At 38.1% G+C, this 23,502-nt stretch overlaps 1 protein-coding gene across 2 annotated transcripts; it reads left to right on the top strand.

Moving 5' to 3' along the window:
* Nucleotides 1-85: 85 nt before the first annotated feature.
* PRR11 (proline rich 11) lies at nucleotides 86-23,177 on the top strand. Of its 2 annotated transcripts, none has more exons than XM_073235325.1 (10): nucleotides 86-201; nucleotides 8,928-9,060; nucleotides 12,345-12,495; nucleotides 12,724-12,846; nucleotides 15,385-15,636; nucleotides 16,584-16,682; nucleotides 17,027-17,139; nucleotides 17,985-18,044; nucleotides 18,133-18,229; nucleotides 19,874-23,177. In XM_073235325.1, exons 2-10 carry the CDS (start codon nucleotides 8,933-8,935, stop codon nucleotides 19,940-19,942), a joined length of 1,092 nt encoding a protein of 363 aa, XP_073091426.1. In that variant the 5' UTR covers nucleotides 86-201; nucleotides 8,928-8,932; the 3' UTR covers nucleotides 19,943-23,177. The 2 variants fall into 2 exon arrangements, with proteins under 2 accessions (XP_073091426.1, XP_017518059.3); XM_017662570.3 differs by lacking the exon at nucleotides 86-201 and adding an exon at nucleotides 217-351.
* Nucleotides 23,178-23,502: the final 325 nt, after the last annotated feature.

Raw genomic sequence — 23,502 nt, 5'->3', positions numbered from 1 at the left:
TATTCATACAAGAAGCGCCTCAGCTCTGATTGGCCGGAGCGTGGTGCAACCTGAGCCAATCACACTACTGGGAAAGCGAATCGTGGAGAGACCATAGCTACGATTGGTTCCTCCGCAAAAAGGTTTTAATTTTGAATTTTTCTTTACGGCGAGAGAAAGGCCACTGCCTGGACTCCATCTAATCTCCAGGCTCTTAGACTAGTAAGTGCAGGGATATGTTCCTTTGTAACCTGGGCTCGTGTCTTCCGTAGCTCGGCTTGTTGCTGCTAGTGTTCTTACGGTTTTTAGAGGTGGGGTCTTTAGCTGTACCAGGAGGGAAGATGGAGCGGGGAAGAGGAAATTTGAGGGTGGGTAAGTAGTTCTCGGCCTGGCTCACCCTAACCTTACTTGTTTTTAATTAACGCTATGCTAAATATATTTTGGAGCAAAGCATCTACCATCCTTTCACACATTCCATCTTTGTTACTCAAAGTGCAATCTGCGAACCAACAGCAACTATGTATCACTTGGGCGCTCGTAAGAAATGCAAATTGTCGGGCTCCACGCAGACCTACTGAATCAGATAAGCATTTGAACAAGAAACCCCCAGTGATTCTTATGCACGTTAAACATGCCTTTCTTGACAGGGAATATTACTGTGTTCCTTGATAGAGTCTTAATATTGGCTGACGTTCTGTGAGAGTTCGGTTTTAAAAGTGTGCCCTGTTTACTTGTGCCTAATGTGCTGGGTCAGGCGTTAGAAAGCTGCAATCTTTTAGAAAAAAAATACAAGAACTAAAAAAAGCAATGCTGCACAGCATAAAACATAAAATTAATAAGAAAGTACCAGAAATACCTTCTATGGATGTTCAAGAAGAATTAGTTGAACTGTGTAAGAACTGTAAAAGTATAAGAAACCTCCATAGAGATGTGTTTTAGAAAAATGGTAATGAAATGCAATTATCAATTCCATTGCTACAGCTTTGGAAGTGACCCTTGACTAAATGCACTTTTCGTATCACAGGTGGAGTGTTAATAGAAGCAACAGTGCCAACTCCTGCCAATGATTGTAATTCTTACTCTCTTAATTTATTCCATCTTGCTTCTGGAAATAGTTTTGGACCCAGTCCTTTAACCATAGGAAGGTTATGGTATGATGTGAGGAACTGAAAACCCTCCTCACCAAGAGTTTTTCCGTAATTTAATTTTACTAAAGTATATTCCAAAACTGAAAGACAACACTTGCTAGCTAACACTTTGCAGGGATGATTATTTAATTAAATAATTAAACATTATTTAATGCCTGCTATACTCTAGGTCCTGGGGAAACAAAGATGAATAAAATATATTCTAGAAAAGCTTGCGGTCCAGCAGGTGACAAAATGCAAACAAAAATTACAGTGCAATACAGCTGTTGTGTGCAAAGTACTAAAAGAAGCAAGCACAAAGGGATGTTGAGCCAGGATAAATTCCATAAGGACAGAGACTATTGGTCTTGTTCACAATTGTATCCCAGCATCTACCATACCTACATATCATGCATTTACCATGGTGAATTATAAGCATTAAAATATCAGAAAAAATAACAGAATCTTTCTGAAGACTATATAAGATGGCCTGGAAGAGGATACTCCAAGCAGAATGAAAGGCTGATAATACTATAGGAAGTATTTGGTCTTTGGTATATGTGACAACTACTTGATCACTGAATGAGATGAGGCTGCGAAAGGTCATTAGATCTAACTTGTGAAAAGCTTTGAAAGATATGCTAAGGAATTTGGTTTATCCAGTGGGCGATAAGAAACCCTCAAATACTTTTAAGCAAGGTTTTATCAGGACCACATTTTTGTTTAAAAAACGAACTCTAACAGTGTAGAAAACAAAACTGGCAAAGAGAAAGACTGAATGCAAGAAGATCATTGGAGGAAGACTTAGACAAATCCAATCTGGGCAACATTTTCCAAAAAAGCTAGCCTGGGTTCTTATAAATATAAACATGAAGAATGGCAAATACTTATATAAAAAAGCCTGGGGAGCTATTATGAATTAAAGGGGACTAAAAAGACACTACAGTTAAATGCTGTGGGGACAGGGAAAGGGAGATAACTGGGGTAATTTAAATATGGACTATTTATTAGATAATATCAAGGTTAAATTTCCTCTGATTGTGGTTTTGTAGGATAATATACATGTCCATGTTAGGAAACTCAACTAAAGTACCTAGGAATGAAGTATCATGGTATCTGCAGCTGACTGCTCAGCCAAAGCTAAAAGCTTTTATGTGTGTATATATATATATTTATATATTTATATATTTATATACATGTATATATTATATATTTTATTTTGTAAAATTTAAAATCTTGGGAAATTTTACAATAGTATAATAAACACATCATTCATCTATATTCACCAACTGTTATCTTTCTGTATAGGAGTGTATGTGTATAAATATATATATGACATATTTATATTATATACAATTATATAAATTACATAGAAAGATTCATTATATATGAATATACAGTTATACTGTACTTTGTATACTATGTATAATACATGTTATAATATATATTATATATTATACAGACATGCACACCTATACAAAAGGAGAGATAACTAACAGGTAACATTTGCTGAATCTAGGTGAATGATATAAGAGTGTTAATTACACTGTTCTGGTAAATGTTCTCAATGTGTTATGAAATTTTTCAAAATAAAAAGAGTAGGGAAAATAAACTGTAGCAAAAGACAAAAACGGGAAGGATGGCCAAGGCAACTGAAGTTAGAAGACAAGGGAGGAATAGTGAGAAGGGACAAGGTGAATTAATTAGAAGTAGTTCTGATTCATGTATATGAATATAGATATATAATATATATTTTATATATTATATTTTATAATGGAGTATCCTAATTTCCTCACTTCCTTTTTCCTTATAGATTGTCTCCTTTATTTAATAAAAATTTTCTTATTGAAGCATGGTTGATACACAATATTATATTGGTTTCAGGTGTACAACATAGTGATTAGACAATTACATACATTACAAAATGCTCACCACTTTGAGTGTAGTTACCATCCAAAGATATTACAATATTGATTATATTCTCTACGTTGTGCTTTTCATTCCTGTGACTTATTTATTTTATAATTGGAAGTTTGCACCTCTTTATCCCCTTCACCTATTTTGCCTGTTTGTTTTTTTAACATGTTGTCGTACAGGTTTTTATTAATTGGCCTTAAATTCTTTTCAAAACAAGTCAAATAAAAAGGAAGGAAGAGCACATTTCAATTAAAAAAAATAGGAAAAATGATTTGGGTAATCATGAAAGAAAGAGCTTCTTTTTATTGTTAGCAACTGGAACCCCACCTAATCCAGCAAAAAGAATTTGTATGTCTCATTCTCTTTTGGAAAGGGCACAAGTATATGTGTTATAACCTAGAGAAACAAGGCTGTATACTCTTCTAGTTGGACAATTATTCTCTAGAGGCAGAGTATCTAATGCTCTTCCAAACTCTACTCTACAGTTTTAGACATTACATACATTTAGACAATTACTGATTTCCACTTTCTCTCTTGTCTTCTCAATATATACCTACATCATCATTTTTGATTAAACAGTGTTTATACTATTAAATATTATGGAACAGCTGAACATAGTGTTAACTGTGATTGCATTTTTCTTATATGACTTTTTTCCTAGCCATTTTCTATATACTTAATTTCTAAAGCACTTACTAGTAATTTGGCCCCAAATTTACAGAAGAACAGTAAACTTGGTTCAGAATGGTCCACCACAGTAGGTAACTTACCTATTTCTTTTTTTCCTTAGATACATTTTTACTGAAGCCACTCTCACTCCTGCTCACTTCACTGGCTGCGTGTGCTCTAAACCAGGGATTAGCGAACTACTGTTTTCTAGGTGTCATGAGCTAAGAATGGCTTTTATAATTTTTAGTAGTTGAAAAAGAAATTAAAAGAATAATATGCTATTACACATACAAATTATATGAAATTTAAATTTCATTGACCATAAATAAAATTTTGTTGGGACATAGCCACACTTATTTAAGTACTGTTTGCAGATGTTTTGGTGCTATAGTGGCACAGTTGAGTTGTAACAGAGGCCAGATGGTCTACAAACCCTAAAATATTATCTGGCCCTTCACAAAAAGGTTTGCTAGCCCCTGCCCTACACCAGCTGCAAAGCTGTGACTCGTGGTTACCATTTTCCTGAATATCCCCATTGTTCATCTTAATTTGGGCCTTACACTTCAAAGTTTGGCCAGGTGTAGAATTCTAGGATTGAAAACATTTTCTTTCAGAATTCGAGTGTGGCTGTTGAAGTCTGATGCCGTTCTTTTCTCAATCCTCTGTATCTAGACGTTTTGCAAGCTTTTAGAATCTCCTCTTTATTTTTGGTGTTCTAAATGACATGCTTTTCAGTGTGCATCTTCTTTTATTCATTATGCTAAGTGGACCATTTCAATCTGGAAATTCAAGTCCTCCAGTTCTGGGGAATACTTTTGTATTGTTCATTTGATAAAAGTCTCTCCATTTTCTGTGTTCTCTCCTAAAACTTTTATCTTCAAACCATTGTGTTACCTTTTACATTTTTTATTTTAATTTTCTTTTTCTCATCATTCTTGTTTTATGAACGCATTATCTCACTGTCTGAATATATTTCCTTTTTTTCCTAAGTTTCCTTCTGCTTTTACTTTCTTACCATTCCTTTTGAATTGAAAATACTTTTTTTGTTTATTTTTATCTCTTTCTTGTTAGAGACTTTCCTAAAATGACCGATGATCCTTGGCTGTTATGTCAAAGGAAGGCACAAAAAAGATGATTGATTGGAAGCTCAAGAGTAGGGGAGGTGGGTATTGTCAACCTGTGGGCACCACAGTGGGTATTTGATCAAGGACTTGACCATTCAAGGAAGAACCCCAAATGTTAGTATCTGTAGGTCTTAGTTTTGGGGCCAATTTCCCTGGAGAGGAATTTTTTAGTCTCCTGTACAGGGAACGAGGGATGTGGCTTGAGGAAGGAAAGGAAACCTGGTGGCCTGTGTTCTGGGAGCTGAACAAAGGGAAGGGGATTAAAAAAGTCTCCCTTCAGTGCAAGACCATTATCTCCTGTATGCTGACACACACGTGGCCTTGCTATTGGTATGTCTGGTAGCCCAGAATTTAGCACCTGTATGGTTCAGCTTCTCCACAGAATGAACCTGTCCATCTTATTGAAGAAGACATGAAAGTCAGTCAGCAAGCTGCCGCGCTGGAAGACAGACTCCAGAGATGCATCCAATCTGGCAAATTTTAGTCAATCCTATTTTAGCTCTATCCTAAACCTTCAAAGACACTAAATGCCTTTGAGCCGTGAATTTTAGTCAGTGTGGTGTAAACCCACCTAGAAAGGTTACCACTTCCACCTCTCCCTTCCTGCTGCCTCGATTCTTACCACCTTCCTGCTCTAATGCAGGCACGGGGATAGACAAGGAACTGAGAGGAAGCTAGACTCCGTGGACTAGGCGCCGGGGAGCGCCGTAAGTGAAGGAAATGGACCCTTAAGGTTGAGACTGCAACCGATAGGCAGAATGTGCCGCTGGGTGGGTTGCTTTGCTTCAGTGTACCTTGATGCACAAACATTGTCTCGAGATTGGCAGGTAGCGTAGAGCCAATCTAACCCATTCCGTGACCAACTCACCTTCACACGGGAGACTTATTGTAGGTAGCAACCGTGCTAATGGCTTTCAAGTGATCCACCCATGCCCACCAAGCAGCAAAAACCACCAAGGAAACAAGAGAAAAAGACAATGAGTGTCTTAAAGAAGCATAGGATTCGTCCTTACCGAGACGCTAACGAGTACTGTGCTAAGAGTCCCTTCGTGGTCGCCAAAATGTCAGGCAATCCAATCCAGGGGTATCTCCCCGTGCACTAGGTGAGACCTCAACCCGTGGAAGCGTTCTTGGCTCTGACCTGGAAGAATTCACGAGCAGGTCAAGCAGGTACTACGAGGAGTAGTTTAATAAAGCAAAGTGGTGCACCCTAAGGAAGAGAGTGTTGGCGTCCTCCATCCAGAGACAGGCAGTGCTGTGGGGCTCGGGTTACAAGCTCGTACAGCTGGAGTTTAAGCAGGAGTGGAATATTCATTGGGTTAGGTGGTGTTTTCTAGGAATAGGGAGGGGATCTCTGGGAAAACAGAGTGACACCCTCTTTTTGTCCTTATATGGTTCTTCCTCAGACCCGTGATGGTGTCAAGGGATGTGATTTTTAGTATGCTGTTGAGCATATAATGCACTCTGAGGTGAACTCTGGACCAGCTGCTCCTCCGTGTAGGAACTAGTCACTTTTGTTAGGTCTGGTATCTGTACACTCAATCCTCACATCCCCAGAGAACAGTTTACACAGAATGTTTAGTCTGTAAACAAGCATCTAACTGAATGTAAACACATTACGGGGCCAAAGGCCCCAAACCCCTCCCTGCTCGTGTCTATTTATCCAGTTACTATAATAACAAATACTCCCATCAAGGACAATTTCAAGTTTCCAGTGTGGAAACTTGAGTGTGGAGTTGAGAAGAAATTATCAGTAACACCATTCTATAGCATTTTCACTATATACACACAGTAAGAATGTAGGTAATAATAAAATCAGTAGGAAGTGATGTTTTGCATATGTATTACCTTTTTTAATATAAATGGTCTAATTTTTAGTTTATATAACTTAATTTTAATGATGGATGTGTTTAAAACTGACTCACAGACTTCCTGCAAATGTAACAGTGTGTGCCAACCTCAGCACACCACCAGGGTGAAGATAAAGGTACAGAGTCAGTCCACCAAATTTAACCAGAGCATCCGCTCCTGTCTGAAGTATTTTTATAACACGGATTGAGGTATATCGGCAAAAGGAAGGCAGGAGGCCTGTTCTCTGTGTCAGTCAGAAGATCTCTGACAAAAGACATCCAGGGGAGAGAGGGAACAGGGGGAGGCCTGCAAGGGGCCAGATGGCAGACAAGGAAGGGGGGTTACCATGGAAGTCTCTGATTTGGGGGATCCTGTTAGGCAGAAAAATACCAACCAGTGAACTCTGGGCCTTCCGTAGTCATTATCATAAACATGGATTTGAAGAGGTTTAACCTTTTTTCTAGGCAACTTACATGATTGTTGTTTCCTCCAAGGCTCTCCTAAACATCTTCATTCAGAATATTTTTGTTTTGTTTTTTAATCAATTCTTTACCTATCCCTTGTGTTTATTAATCCCTCCTTAGTCTTCCTTCATTATTTCAGCAGGTAGGAAATGTGACATAATAAAGGTGAAGTCAGCTAACTATTGGTGTGTGTCCCAAGCCTCTAAAAGCAATTAAGGAAAACTCTGGCAATAATTGGAGACCTGGCAAATATTTCAGTAAGATGCTCTTAAGAACTTTCGCTCCTGGATGGGCTATTGATATATGCACCATCACCCGTTGTCATTAGGGAATGGATGAAACTACAGTAGGCCACCTCTGAGGTCTTACAACCCACAATGGAGAGGAAAATGGTTCGGTTCTCCAGCCAGTGGAATCTGAGAGCTGAGCTAACTTGCAGCTGCATACCAAGTACTGGAAGTACTGGTGAACAAAAGTGGAATGAATGTGTATTTTAAAAAGGCCGATTGTTCCTATTCAAATGTAAGTTTGAAGGGAAGGAGGCCCAGCCCTTGAGACCATTTTTAGTTCTTCTTGAATAGCGACGTCTTTGTTCCTAAAGTAGCAACAAGTGAAACCAGCAAAGCCCTTCTTTACATCAAAGCCGCACCGACTTAATTTTCTTCAGAAAAGAGGTGGATTAAAATCTAAATATCGTGGACACTGTATAAAAATGCTTTAAAATAAGTGTTTTGAAACATCCATTTTTTAGGATAATTGTTATCACATTGTGTATCTCCTGTTTAATTTACTATCGCTCCTGTGGGTAAAATTGTAACATTTCCAGAATATCTCGCCTGGTTTTAGAACATCTGCATATCAATAGGCGTTCAGTGGTGGAAACAAGTATGCTTTAGTGCATTTGCATCATTCCTCAGGGGCTGGAGAGAAGTTATCTCCATATCAATGGGTAATTACCTGGTCAATGAGGGCTTCTCCGTACCTGAGAGGTGAGGGGAGGGCAGGTTTTGCTTCTGCTAGAGCTGGAAAGAGAGAAGGTCCCGCACTGCAATTTGTGAACAATAAACAGATTTTAAACTTTATTTCTCCCTTTGACTGATTTCGGCTTTTAGAGTTATTTTGCCCTGGGATTTCCCCTCCCGAAACTTACAACCCCTCCATGTATTAGAGACTTGGAGACTCCTTGGAGATTGACAGAACTGGACTCAATACTTAATTGCATCACATTGGCAGTTCATTTAATCTTTCTAAGTTGCAGTTTACTCTTATGTAAAAAATGGAATAAAAATTATTTCTCAGTCCTGCAGGGTAGTAAGGATTAACTTGAGAAATGTTTGTGAAGGGGCCTAAAAGTAAATGGACTTAAAGTAAATGGTTAATTTTGTTTCTTCCATGACAAACTCCACCTGTTACAGTGGGTGCTCAGTAAATGTTACTGGCAAAGAAATTTACTTCCTTTTAGTAACTGAGTATAACCCAGCTTTGGCCGTTTTCTCTGTTATAAAGAAAGGGAAATTCACTTGACTTACTGAAGAAAAGCAAGATAGGCAAAACAAAATTAGAGAGTAATGCAAAGCCAAGGTCTTCTAGAGACAGTGTAAACCTGGGTTTAAACTTTTTTCCACTTGAGGGGATTTCTGGGATTCTGGTAAGTGACCTTTTTCCTAACCTAGGTGGTGGTCATAAGGGTGTGTTCACTTTGTGATAATTCATTGAAGTATAGAGTTAAAATCTGTGAATTTTCTATATCTGTATGTTATTTATCAATTAAAAAATCAACAAATTTTTCTCTACAGAAGTCATGCCCAAATTCAAGCAACGAAGAAGAAAGCTAAAAGCCAAAGCAAAAAGATTATTCAAAAAAAAAGAAGCCTCTCGCTCTCAGTCCAAGCTAATCACACCTCCCCCTCCACCACCCTCACCAGAAAGGTAAAGCATAATGGGCAACAGAGAAAAATTTTAAATCTGCTCGGTTTAGGATACAGTTACCAGATTTAGAAAATAAAAATACAGAATGCCCAGTTAAATTTGAACTTGACTAGTTGATGGTTACATTCCTGGGAGGCTAAAACGAAGCTAGGTTGGTAGTAAGTCTTAGTTTGCTCGCATAGAGCGACTTAATTACAGTATTGGGGAGGAATTCGGTTCGGCATTGTAGGGAAGTCAGTACAAGGTGAGAAAATAATTCATTAAAGTGAGAGTAGCAGGGAATGGCAGCCACCTTGCAGTCAGCAGAGAGTAAGGAAAAGAGAAAAAGGAAGTTCATTGAACTCCTGCTCGGCATAGGGCACAACTCCTGCCAACAACTAAAGCCAGTGTCACCTGGCATCCAGTGTCCACTTGGATCTGCACGGTGTGGGAACTAAGTCTCTACCACCCCAGGATTTGGGGGAGCCACAGAGCATTGGATGCAGTGAGATTATGTTCTGAGAACTTTCCAAAGCAAAGAAAGATTTCCAGGCAGGCTCTTAAAGAGCATGATTGCACAGCTGCAGTTCCGTCTGGTCACCGAGGTGATAGGAACTAACCAGCTCAAATCAGAGCTTTCAGCAGGTTCTCCCTACTTATCTGAGGTAGGACAGAGACAGTGAAGATTTGTGCTTAAGCCTGGAGAATAGAAGGAAATAGCAAAGTAACAAAGACTCGTACTTCTACTGGAAGAGTGCAGAGACAACATAGTAAGCTGAGCAGTGAGAAGTTTATTTAAGGCAAAAAGGTACACACTCGAAGAAAAGGGAGTGTGGGCAACCTCAGAGAAGAGGCACACTTAAAATATGGGATTCTGTCTTTTAAGGGTTTTCAAATATGGGATAAAGGGTCAGGGGGCATAGGCTTTCATGGGATCTCATGATGTCTACCTCTGGTGAGAGACACTATGTCATTATCTAGTCAGTCTTCTAGATAATTTTGTAAGATAAACTTAACACAAGAAATTTATTGATCCTGTTCTTCTCCAAGATAGTGGGTACCTGCAAGCGCTGAAAATAAATCAGTTAAAACTGCTTGCCTTGCCTTAAGATAGGTTTTTGGCCGATTACTAAAGAATATGTTAGAAATCCAACTTCCCAATGCTCTGCTTTTAAAATGGAATCTTAGCCTTAAGATAAGTCCCTCTTGTTCTTACTATGTTATTTATATCTTGATATTTTTAGGAAAATTAATCATGATGCTTGTCCCATGTCTCTGCCCTATCTCACCTGCTTTCCATTAGCTAGAGCAAGTCTCAAGGTCAGCCCAAATTCAAAGTATGTGGAATGAACTTATGTCGCAAAGGGTTTGGGTTCAGGGGGGAGTCATTAACTGTGAGTCCTTTCTGGCTCTCTGATTTTACCTAGTTAACTCTTTGATTCCCATTTAGTGGGCTTTACTGGCCTTATTCATTCATCCTCCACATGCTCATCTATTTTTCTGCCTAACAGTTGGACCTATGAGTTTTTTTTTTAACAATAATGAATAATTCTTTAGTATTGTCCCATGCAACATTTGCAATATACTTATACTAAGAAATTATTCATCCTTTATCTGAAATTAAATTTTAACTGAGAAAATTTTCATGAATTTTCTGTGGCAACCACAGTTTAGGAATTCAAACAAAGTAACAATTGCAAGGAATTGTGTTGGAGGTGCACAATAACTATTTTCTCCTTTCCTACTCAATGTAATTGTATGAATCTGGTAACTAAGTGATGAAAGAGGTATAGGACTAGAATTTAAATCTTAATTTTGGTAACGTGTGTTATTAAAAGAGACTCTAAGTTATAGGACCCCCGGGTACTAGGTTTCACAGTAACATACCTTTTCACATTTTGTTGTGATAGCTTTCTTTATAGAAAAACTTTTAAAACAAATAGGCCCTTGAAAAGCAGTAACCATGATATCATCCTTTTCTCTGTCTCTCCTGAATATTGAAAAAGCTCCCTAACTGGTGTTAAAAAACAAAATTCATCCAAGTAAATTTGAATATCTAATTGGCTTTATTGAGTGATTCATGAATTGGATTTAGAGAGATGCTCCAAGGAATTGTACAAAATGGAAGGTTTTTATAGACAGGAAGGTGGGGAAATAAAGATGAGAAAAGAAAGGATTTTTTTCTCAGGCAAGGTCACTTTCTCTTAGAGGAAACAGGGGGTCTTATAATGCAGATCACCTCATCTTCTTTTAGGGAAGATAGAAAAGGCTCATGTGATAGATTATCATATCCTGATGGTAAGCAGAACATCCCTGACTACATTTAAGGGGGAGGTTGAAACCGTAGTTGGGTTTAAGATTAGGTCCTGGTTTGGTGACTTGGCCTAACAGAAGTGACACCATCTTGGGCCTGTGTGTTTCTTTCTAACCCTGGTCTTCCTGCTTCTGGCCTTGTCCCCTCTGCAGTGTATTCAACAAGGCAGCCAGAGCGAGCCTGTTACAATCATGTCGTATTACTCTTTGCTTAAAACTCTTCAATGTCTTTCTCCCTCAGAGTAAAAAGTGAAGTCCTGTGTATGACCTACAAGGCCTTAATGATCTGATTTAGACATTATCACCTAATCCCCTCCCTTCAGTTTCTCCACCCTCATCATCCTGGCTTCTTTGCTACTCCTCAGGTATCTCAGATAAGCTTCCACCTCCAGGCCTTTGCACTTACTATTGCTCTTACCTAGATTTTTTTTCTCTTAGATAGTTGCATCGCTAGCTTCTTTACTTTCTTTAGGTTTTTTTCCTCAAAAGGTGTCTTCTCAATGAGACTCCTGGAGACACTATCTAAAAATTCATCTCTACCAACCATTTCACATTCCCTGTCTCTTGCTTTATCTTTTTCTCTTTAACATGTATTCACTAACTAACAACCCATATATATTGCTTATTTACGTATTTTCAACTTTCTTCCAGGAGACTATAAACATCATGAAGCAAGTCTTTTATCTATTTTGTTCATTACTGAATCCTTGATGCCTATTTATTTATTTATTTATTTATTGTATCATTAATATACAATTACATGAGCAACATTGTGGTTACTAGACTATTTTTTTATTTACTCAAAAAATACTGGTTGTATAAATGAATCTCAGAATTCTAGAATGAATTGATGAAGAACTTCATTGCTTAATGAAGAATTTGGCTTTTGGTAGTCTGTGCTCCTAAGTCATATTATAAAGCCATCTTGTTATTTAGAGGCTGTTATTCCAACTCAGGAGTTTTTGATGTGTTTGATTTTATTTTTCCTACAGAGTGGTTATTCCTTCAATAGATACACTCCTTAGCAGAAGCTGGCTAAGATCATCCTGGAACTTCAACTTTCCCAATATCAAAGATGCGATAAAACTATGGACAAATAAAGTGTGCTCTATATACAACTGGTGCCAGAACTGTATGGCCCAGGTATGTTTTTTTGACATACCTATTTTAAATAGTACAGTTTTCTACATACGTGGCTCGTGTGTTCCCATGTGTCTGTGTGCTCAGGTCAGCACAGCGCTCAAGCGTAAGTTCAGATAAGATGAAATTATGGGGTCAAGTCTGCCTTCACTTGTATAAAACATGTGTCAAACCACTTTCTTGTCCTTATATTGTTCACTGGATACAAGCTTGTTTATTTTTTATTTTCAGAGTTTAGAAATATTAAAAGATACCATCTTGCCATCCCGTTTCTGCCACCGAGAACTTCACAGCCTAAAACAACGGTTTTGCATTTTGGAAGGTGAATTATGCAAGCTCCGGGAAGCACTGAAGGTTGGTATTTTCCAGTAAAAACAAATCTGTAATCAGATAAGGAAAGAAGGGGTTGTCACCCACAGGAATCCCAGTGAGCTTTTACCAGGAGGGGGAATGGCTGCAGGCAATTGCTCATCCTGGGCCTGTTTGCTCTCAAGCTGTATTTCCCAAGCTCCAGGTTGTACTGGGCTAATGGGAGATTGAAAAGAGAGTAGAGGGAAGGAGAAGATGGGGTGTTTTCCCCCTTAGTTATCTGCTTGTGCGATTTCTCCAGTGGAGGTTGTAGTCTCCCTGACTTCAGTTCCCTCTTGGTAAGTTTCTCACCATGTTTCTTGATTCTCTGGGTCAATCCAGGTCCGGAGATCTGGATATTCTGCTGTGCCCTTTGTCCCTCTGGCATCAGAGAGTTCATGGTTTGGGGCTGTTCCCAGTCTCTAGTCTACCTCCCTGTCTTCTGTGTGCTTCTCAGATCTTCCATTAGTGGTATCACCACTCCCTATATTACATTCCTCCTCTTCTAATACTCAGGGTGGTTTCTATTATCTTGGCTGACATAGGCAGAAAAAAAACTACAAATATTCCTTCCAAACCCCCCTAAGCAAGGCCCCTATCTTCAACGTCTAAAATTCAAAGAATAAACATTGCACTTGTTGGTTTGGAGAGAAGCTTCTAGGATTACACCCCTTCTCCCAGAATTTGTACCTCAGATGAACTAGTCAGAGGAAGAAAGGCAAATCACCTCTCTTTTCTAGGCCTCAGTTTCCTCTTCTTTAAAATGGAGAAGATACCATCTGTCCTGGGCTGAATAGTGGCTCTCCACAACATATAACCCAGTCCTAATTCCTGGAACCTGTCAACCTTAAAAATAAAACTGTTATTTTACCAACCAAAAAAAATGTTTTTTTTAAGAAATAGCAGAGAATTGCAATTTGGGGCATGCAAACTATGACAAATCCATGGGCATGTCCAGAGGTCAAAAGAGAGGTATGCCCTTTTATAGAGGAAAGGGCCGAGTTGATACGGCTGTTCTGAGCAAACGGTCCTGTTCGAGTAAACTAGGAGTGACACATATTGTGACTTCTCATTGCTGAGTTGTGCCAGTCTCACATTCGCCAGGCCATTTCTCTTCCAGTGGGGCCTGAGGTTTACAAGGAGTGATGGGGATAAGAGATTCCCCTGCTGATCCTTGTCAGCGATGTTTCCATTTGTTAATTTTCAAACTATAAACATTACCTTATTTGAGAGAAGCATCTTTGCAGATATAATTAAGGATTTTGAGGTGAAGAGTGCATCCTGTATTATCTGGGTGAACAATAAATCCAATGATAAGTGTCTTTATAAAAGGAAGGCTCAGAGCAGAACCTGCACAGAGAAAAGGAGGAGCAGAGGGACCATAGAGGCAGAGCCTGGAATGATGTGGCCTCACACTGAGGAATGCTGATACCTTTCAGAAGCTGGAAGAGGCAAGGAACAGATCCTTCCCTAGCACCTTGGAAGGGACAACTTCTGACACCTTGATTTAGGACTTCTACCGTCCAGCACTGTCAGAAAATGAATTTCAGTTGCTTTAAGCCACCAAGTTTTTGATAATTTGTTACAGCAGCCATAAGACCCTAACACACCATCTTACTTCACAGGGAGGGTCACTGTATTTGTTTATGAGGGCTGCCATAACGAAGTAGCATGGACTAGGTGACATATGTAACAGAAACTAATTTTCTCACAGTTCTGGAGGCTGGAATTCCAAGATCAAGGTGTTGGCAGGGCTGCTTTCTAATGAGGCCTTTCTCCTTTGGCTTTGGTGTCTGGCTGTGTCCTCAGATGGTCTTTTTTCTGTGCATCCCTGGTGTCTCTCCTGTGTGTTCAATTCTTCCTTTTATAAGGACACCAGTCAGACTGGATTAGAGCCCACCCTAACAGCCTCATTTTAACTTAGTCACGTCTTTTGAAGGCCCTATCTCCAAATACATTCTAAGGTTCTGAGGATTAAGGCTTCAAGATATGAATTTGCTAGGGAGTGGAGGAATGACCGAATTCAGCCTGCAATAGTCATGTCCTTTTTATCAGTCCTTGAATATATAATGTATTCTTGGATACATTAAGCATTCTTCCCCCTGCTAAGAACCCTTCCTCCAGACCTTATCTCCCTTCACTTGGTAAGTCTCAATTCATCCTTGAGATTATGGCTAAATATCACTTTCCAGGCTTCTAACTATTCATGCTCACAGCATATTTCATTGCTCTTATGAAAATACTGTTTTGTTTTGTTTTGTTTTGAGTGTGTTTATGTGTGTTCAATGTCTGTCTTCCTCACCAGACTGTCAGCTCCATGAGGTACCCACAGTGCCTGACATATAGCATACACAAACAGATGTATGAATGAGTAAATGAGTTGAGTGAATGAATGAGCTTGTGATAAATGAGAAAATATGAAGTGTGTAGTATATTGAGGAAGCATTCAAAACTTTTTATTGAGCTCTTATTTTATTTTGATGGCTCTTATCCACAAGAAACAAATTAATCTATTATTCATTTGACAAATGTAATGTCTTCCAGACTGTCTCAGAAAATTCTTCATGTCCAAGCTGTGGTCAGATGTGTCACATGAGTGGTAAACTTACACGTGTGCCTGCCTGTGTTTTCACTGCCCCTGGAGAATCCAGAGCTGTACTTCCTCCCCTGCCGCCGCAGCCCACCAGCCATCTTCTTCCTCCTCTGCCTCCCCCTCCCCCTCCTCCTTTGCCTCCACCTCCACCGCCAATAGCACCTTTGCTGCTCAGAAAATCCCATCTCACTAAAGCACTTCAGGTAAGTAAAAACCTAGTAAAGGTATCTTTTGGTCAGCATGTAATGTAGGAGTAAAGCCAGGTGGCCTGTTAAGACTAGGCTGAGGGCTTTGACAGGAAGGCTACATTTTTTTCTGATTCCATTTTTTAATTATCTCAATTATTATGTCTTTAAAAACTCAGTCCCATGGGAACTCACAAAAGCTGGATTTAGAAATCAAAGTGATTTTCTTAAGGATAAATGAATGAGACCCAGTAGATTGGAAGATTCCTAATGGCTTCTCAGAATATCTTTTTACTAAAAGGAAAACCTCCCTGGGAAACCAAATTAAGAATAGAAGGTGGCTTAGGGAGTGAAGTCAGAATAAATAGAGTTGGTGGATTCTAAAGTATAGTGTCTGTAGGCTGGAGAACCAGTCTCCATTAGAGTCACTTATCTACCAAGGGAACCGGAATATTTGTGAACCCCTAAGATAGGCACGACCCTGTTTAAAAATATGCTAAATTTCACTACAGATACATTTGGTTTAAAAATGGCTGAGTTAAATCTAGAGCCTATTGTTATATTTTCCATAATTATACTTCTCTGACTATACATTCTTGCTCTATGGGAACAGAGCTATCTTTTTAGGTAGTTCAGGCAAAACTTTTCTTTGATTTTAGGAACTCCTTCAACTCCTCTCTTACAGTAACTCCTGAGGAGGATGTATAGTTACAGGGAACTAGCCCATCTCTTATTTACTGTCAAAGTCCTACGTTTTGATGAATCCTTTCCAATGACCTTAAACGTCCATGGGCACTGAAAACAGGATCATTCTTAATTAGCTCAGTAGAAAGAATTTGATTCCTAGGTTCCTAGGTTAAATAAGAGTTAATTTTTAACTGAATCTTTAAAAACTAGATTTGGATTTGCATTTGACTAGATAGCTTGGCTCCAACTTGAATTCTAACCTCTCTGTGTATTTTAAGACTGGACCATTAAAAAAAGATGGACCTGTGCAGATAACAGTTAAAGATCTACTGACTGTGAAATTAAGGAAGACACAGAGCTTTGATGAAAGGAGGAAGGTAAGATGTCATTGACCAACACATGGCCTGTTAGCTTTTAACCTAGTTGTCCCTTCACGGAAAATAAGCATAAAGTCTTATGTATTGAAGCCATTCCAAGGTAATTATTTGATATTTTATTTGAGTAGTTTGGATTGCCTCAACAAAATGTATAGATTCCAAAATTATTTAATTAGGCATTAGTCTGAAGAGATAGAGGCATTCTTTGAAGCTTTGGCATAAAAACTGAGTAGAGTAGTGGCTACGTCTTACACATACTCAGCACTCAAATAGTCATTGTTCAGCATGTTTACATTTTGTATTTTTAAATGTGTTTTTAATAATGTCTCATTTTGTAATTAAAGCTTGTACCCTCACCAAAGGCACGGAGTCCTCTAGTTACTGTCTCTGACCTGCAACGTGTTGCCCTGAAACCCAACTCCAAAATGTTGTCAACTCGAGTCACAAATGTCTTAATGTAAGGAACTGCACTGCATTATGCTCTACCATTACTTAAAAGAATGATGTTTCTTTCGCTTATTTCTAACTTTAAAAGTTATGTATGCTCATTGAGAAAAACAGAAATCCACAGAGAAGTTTAAAGAAGACAACAAAATTCATCCAAATAATCCTATCATTGGGGACAGACACTGTTAACATATTGTTTTTATCATTCTAGTCTTGTTCTAGGCATATACTCTTTTATGTCCATTTCCTGATGTTATTTATTATAAGCTACACAATTGACTTAATAGTAAATTTGGGAGGGAAATATTATTAAGAATTTTTAAAGCAGTGCAATTTCAGAAATAATAAAATATGAAAACTAGTATGTTTTGGAATCAGTGAAATATGTGTGTGTACGTGTATGGGTATAATTATATTGTCCATACAGTTACAGCTTTTCCCATTTAATGGGTCATGAACTTTCCCCCATGTTAGTAAAAATTAGTTTAAAGCACCATTTTGACTTCTTCAATGTATGCAGCTCATTATATGTAAATCTCATAGGTAGAATCCCATTTTGAGACATTTAGGTTGTTTATGGTTTTTTATTTCTGTAACTCTTCAAAGAGCATCCTTGTCTATCTGTATGCATAGCCATTTCCCCTAAGAAGGGTTCTTATACATGTAATTTGAGTCAAGAAGTATTACGTATTAGAATGATTATACCACTTTATGCTACTATCAGCATCTACTGCTGTTTCTTAACATAACAGAACTATGGTACTTTCTAGGACATTGCCTATAGAAATGACTGCTTTGCTTTGAGAAAAATGATGAAATTTGGGAAACTCTAACTTTATATCTTTATTTTATCAGTACTCCTGGAAAAAGCCAGATAGATTTACGGAAACTACTTAGAAAAATTGATGTAGAGAGGTAATACTTGCTCTTATCTTTATGTTTCTAAATCCATTTGAAAAGTTGGCATAAAACGCAGCTCCTAATATTTTCAATACCTTTGTAGGAGCCCAGGTGGGACCCCACTTACCAAGAAAGAAAATATGGAAACAGGAACTGGGCTGACTCCAGTAATGACCCGGGCCTTGAGGAGAAAGTTTCAAGTAAGCCTTTAGAAAAAAAAACTTTTTTGGTCTCTTTTCTTCAAAATCATTTGTTGAATATCATAATCTAAAACATCATTCTTAGTAATAATTTTTAAATGGCACCTTATGCTTTACGAAGTATTTTCATATTTAAGCTTTGTAAAATTCTATGAGATAGCTGGGACTAACATCTCCACTTTAGCAATGAATGTCTGGTTTTATTAATTCCTTTAATAATGTGCAAGGGTCTCATGGTGGGAGGGATCATGGCCTCTCCAAGGACCTGAAAAGTGGGCAGTGACTGTAAAAAAAAAAAGCAATCCTGACAGCAGTAAAAGACAGAGATGGAGATACAGGTAGGAGTCAGCTCATGAGGAGTTGATAGGAAAAGGTCTGGGCAGCTTTGTTTGTCACCAAGATGTATGACCCATACACCAAAATCCAGTATATCAACGGCTGTTGTGTGATTTCGTCCAAACCCTATTTGTCCATCATCTCCCTGATCACCTCCATCACTGGATCTGTTAGGATCTTTGAGGAGCAGCCATCCTTCCTCCACCCCTGCTAGAGTGCTGAGACACAGGGCTGCTGGCTTCTTTGGCTAAGAAGCTTTTATTTCCATCAGCCTCTGGCAACAGAGACATATCACACAGTCCTTTGCTGACACCCTCCCACCCCAACATTGTCCTCCCTTAGCTCCATCATTAACAATCAGTGCCTTTTGCAGAACAGCTTCATTTCCCTCTTGTCAATCAACTTTGCTCCTCTTGGAAACTGTATAGCCTTCTTTGGAGGTGTGGCCATATTCCTCTTTCTTCTTTTAGAACATCCAATAGGAGTCTACACCCAGATCACATTTCTTGGTGATACCACAGATTGTGAAGGCCAGGGGCAGAGGGTGGAGGCCTCACTGAAGGACCTTCCTTTCCTTGTTGAACTCTAGGGTCCTTTTTGTCCCTGCCCAACCCATAATTGCTATAGTGAGTTGAGTCATGTGGAAACAAATGAAAATATAATAAACCCACATATTGTGCAACAACATTAAAAATCACAAATAAAACCTATGCCATACATTATGCTCTCAAAAATCCACTGCCTAGGAAGGTGCCTACTACAAATGCTGTTAGACATAGGATGACTTTTCCCACCCAGCCCTTAGACTTCCTTTATCCTTTAACTCTGCAACAACTGAATTAGTTACGTTTTGCATTTCGCTACAAATAAGAGAAATTTGACTACAGTGGCTTATCAACTAGGGGCTTATTTTTCTTACCTACATATTCCCTGGGAAAGTAGGCAGTCCATAGCTGATACAGCAGCTTTACTGTGTCATCACTGCTCTTCCATCCTTAATGTGTGGTTTTTATCCTCATGGTGCAGAATGGGTATACTTCCTGAAGCCTCATGTCCACATTCTAGGCAAGATAAGGAGAAGGGCAAAGGGCCTAAGGGTGTGCTAGCTAAATTACCTCTCATCTCTTTAAACAATGCTGTCCAGGAACTTCTGATCATATCAGGGAAGCTGGAAAAAGTAGTTTTTAGAGTCTGGATGCATTGCTACCATGCACAAAATCTGAGTTCTGTTCATGAGGAAGAAGGAAATCTGTGTCAGCCACAAGAATGTAATTCACATTATAATTGGGATCTTTTGTTTTTTCATAGCTGGCTCACCCTAGAAGCCCAGTTCAAACTCTGCCACTTCTTACAAGCAGCTTCGATGAACAAAACTGATGCCAAATTTGCCTGACTCCATATGATGATCCATAAAATATACAGATAAAATCACGAGTCCTTTTTAAAAAAATATGTAGTAGGGTATGACAAATAATTATACTAATATATAATTCCATTTGAAGAATTAAAGTATATATGGAGCCCATACATGCTGTGGTAGAATATAGGTATTTGGATATTTTTTAGTTTGCACAATGAATAAGAAAACAGATAGGAAAATGTAATCCCCAAAGTGATGTTTATCATGGAATTACCTAGTTTAGGTTGGAGAGGTTATTCAAATTTAACTATATAACTAATCGGTGATCTTTAAATGCAGTTATGACATTAAGAAAATAACCTGGTCCCCATTCATCTTGGGTATTCTCAGGTAATGGAAAAGTATTTCTTTCAGCCTTGAAATCTTGTGCATTAAATGCTACAGGCTTGGTTATTAAAAAGACCCTCTAGATTGGATTTCTGTTCACTATAAACAATTTAAGAGGTAGGACCATCCCCCAACTATTTTCCAAAAGGATTCAAAGCAAAACATCCAATGTGAACTTAAAAATTAGAATGTATCATTTCTAGCATTTTAGATAAGTAGTTATACTGGCTCACTGAAGTCTGAGGTATTCCTTGCTTGGATATATGCTGACTATAAATTCATACAGCTGAATATAAATTTCACAAAGACCTCAGCACGAACCTTGTATTTTTCACACTGCCCTGCCAGGCATTCCCTGAGGTCCATAGCAGATGCACTGGGAGACATGGTTCCCTGTCCTGAACAGACTGTCAATTCAATAACAGTAATAATGTACAGCTCACTGGTTTTTTGTTCTTTCCTGCCAGTCCAGGGTTGCCAGATTTAGCAAATGTAAATATATCAAATTGGAATTTCAGATAAACAACAAATAACTTTTAAATAAAATATGTCCTTTAATGTAATGTATAGCATAAGGAATATAGTCAAAATATTGTAACAACTTGGTATGGTAATACCTGGTACCTAGAATTATCACATATATAAATGCTCAATCACTGTGTTGTACACCTGAAACTAATGTAATACTGTGTGTCAACTACCCTTCAGTAAAAAATAATTATCTAAAAAAAAAAAATATGTCCTTTAAGTAATGAATACTTTTTTAAATGTAAATATGTCCCCATTACTGCACGGGGCACATTTATACTAAAAAGAACTATTGTTTCTCTGAAATTAAAATGTAACGGGGCTTCCTTTGTTTTATTTGGCATCCCCATCATTCAATCACCTGCAAAGTTGCCAAGTATCTCTGGGAGACCCCAGTTAGTCAAACATGTCTGTTTAGCAATGGACCCAACTATAGCTTCTGCCAGGATCCCCATCACTAATGTGCTTAGAATCACAAAGAAAGGGGAACTCTCATTAGGGTGAGTGTGACTACAGGCATAGATTAGCTTTGATGACTGCAGTTCAAAGAATAAGGTTAGTAGCTCCTCATGAGTAGGAAATAAGGGGTTTCAGATCTTCACTGAACTTCCTATCCTGATGGGAAGTAACTACATAGACAATATCCCTGAAATATCCCCTGCTTAGCTTTGGCTCAAAAGATATTTTAGCAATTTCCCAGAATTGTGGGTATTTCCACAGATAAATATCACTTTGAGATACCAAACAGTGTTGTGGAAAGTCACCAGACTGGAAAGCTGACATGGCGACAATGTTTTTGCAAGACCTACATTTGTGTTTACAACACATTCAGGGATGAAAATGAAACAGATAATGAAGTCAAGGAACATATCTGCTTCTAGTAAAAGTTTTAAAAAAAGAACAAAAAACCTGCTAGCTATATTTATATAATGTAAGAATAAAGGGAATGCTCACTGGGAATGAAACAGTTGAATATTTGTAACTATATCTTATGGGCTCTTACAATGTTTACAGTATTAATAAATTGCCATGTACTGTATCAATATAAGTGATTTGGTCATTCTTATAGGATAAAGGTTCATTTAAAGTGCTGTAGAAATCCTACAGGTAAACATTTGTAAAGCTGTTATTGCCATTGTACCACCTTGCATGTGTACTACCTTGCATCTTTTACTAATTTTTTATGACATTTTATTGCACCCATTTGAGAATCCTGTAAATGATACAGCTTCGTTAAACTTTTGATGACCATATGCTTCCAGTGTTCATTTTGAAAATGATCGACAACCAGAGAATATATAGTACCAAGGTTTATCTAGTTATGTTTTAAACTACTAATTAAACTGCATACACACATTAACATATAGGAATACAGCTACATAACAAAAGCAGACCTACAATTACCAGCCATATCCAGTGAAACCAAGAAAACCACTTAGGTACCCTAGGCATTTGTGAAAACTTGTCAGTGATATGATGGATATTGTCTAACTGAATTTGAATAGTTTGAGAAAAATCAGACAAATTATATAACAACACATTTCTGGGAACTGTTCATATCCCATATGTTCTTTTAACAGTAGATAGTCTATAGTCGCATGATTTTGGAGCACTGCAACTTGCACTTCTCCTAATTCTTGGTCGAGTTCCAACAGTATAGGTCCAGTCAAATTTGTTTTTTTACTGTATGCACAGGCCAGCTTAGAAATCTCCTCCTTCATTCCAATGGCAAGTCCAGGAACCGGTGGGATGAATGCAGCTACATCTGCAACAGCGCCAGGATCTTTGTTGAAGTTTTTTGATGATCATCTTCTGGAATGACTCTTCCAGAGGATGTTGATGTTGGAAGTTCTTCTTCATATCGTATCTTAATTCTTTTTCTGGGTAGCCAAATTAGGCTTTGATCCTCTGTTAGTCCATTCTTGGGTTCTGTGATTCTGCTGCCGTTTTGTTCCTTCAGTTTTTCCTTTGTTCTTATACTCCACAGATGAGTGAAATCATTTGGTATTTCTCTTACTCCGCTTGGCTTATTTCACTGAGCATAATACCCTCTAGCTCCATCCATGTTGTTGCAAATGGTAGGATTTGTTTTCTTCTTATGGCTGAGTAATATTCCATTGTGTATATGTACCACATCTTCTTTATTCAATCATCTACTGATAGACACTTAGGTTGCTTCCAATTCTTGGCTGTTGTAAATAGTGCTGCGATAAACATAGGGGTGCATCTGTCTTTTTCAAACTGGAGTGTTGCATTCTTAGGATAAATTCCTAGGAGTGGAATTCCTGGGTCAAATGGTATCTGGTTATGTTTTTAAATAAAGAGTAATAAACCTTTGATTTTTCTTTTTTAACTTTTTTTACTGGAAATATAACACATCAATAAAACTGCATAAAACATAAATATATAAGCTAACATCATAAAGCAGACACTCATGTAGCCATCAAGAAAGAGACATTATTAAATGTCTTTAGAAGTCTTGCCTGTCTCTTTTCCCTATCATAATCCCCTTCCTCAAAGTTAGCTACTGATCTACTTGTCACAGTAAGTATTTCATTGCTTTTGCCTCTAAGTATGTATCCCTAAATGCTATAGTTTGTTTTGCTTGTTTTTGGACTCTATATAAATAGAAACATATATTATATATTCCTTTGTTTTTGTC

The sequence above is a fragment of the Manis javanica genome, chromosome 4 (assembly GCF_040802235.1).
Source record: "Manis javanica isolate MJ-LG chromosome 4, MJ_LKY, whole genome shotgun sequence".
NCBI lineage: Eukaryota > Metazoa > Chordata > Mammalia > Pholidota > Manidae > Manis > Manis javanica.
Note: the sequence above shows the minus strand (reverse complement) of the source record. Positions and strands in the feature narration are given on the sequence as shown.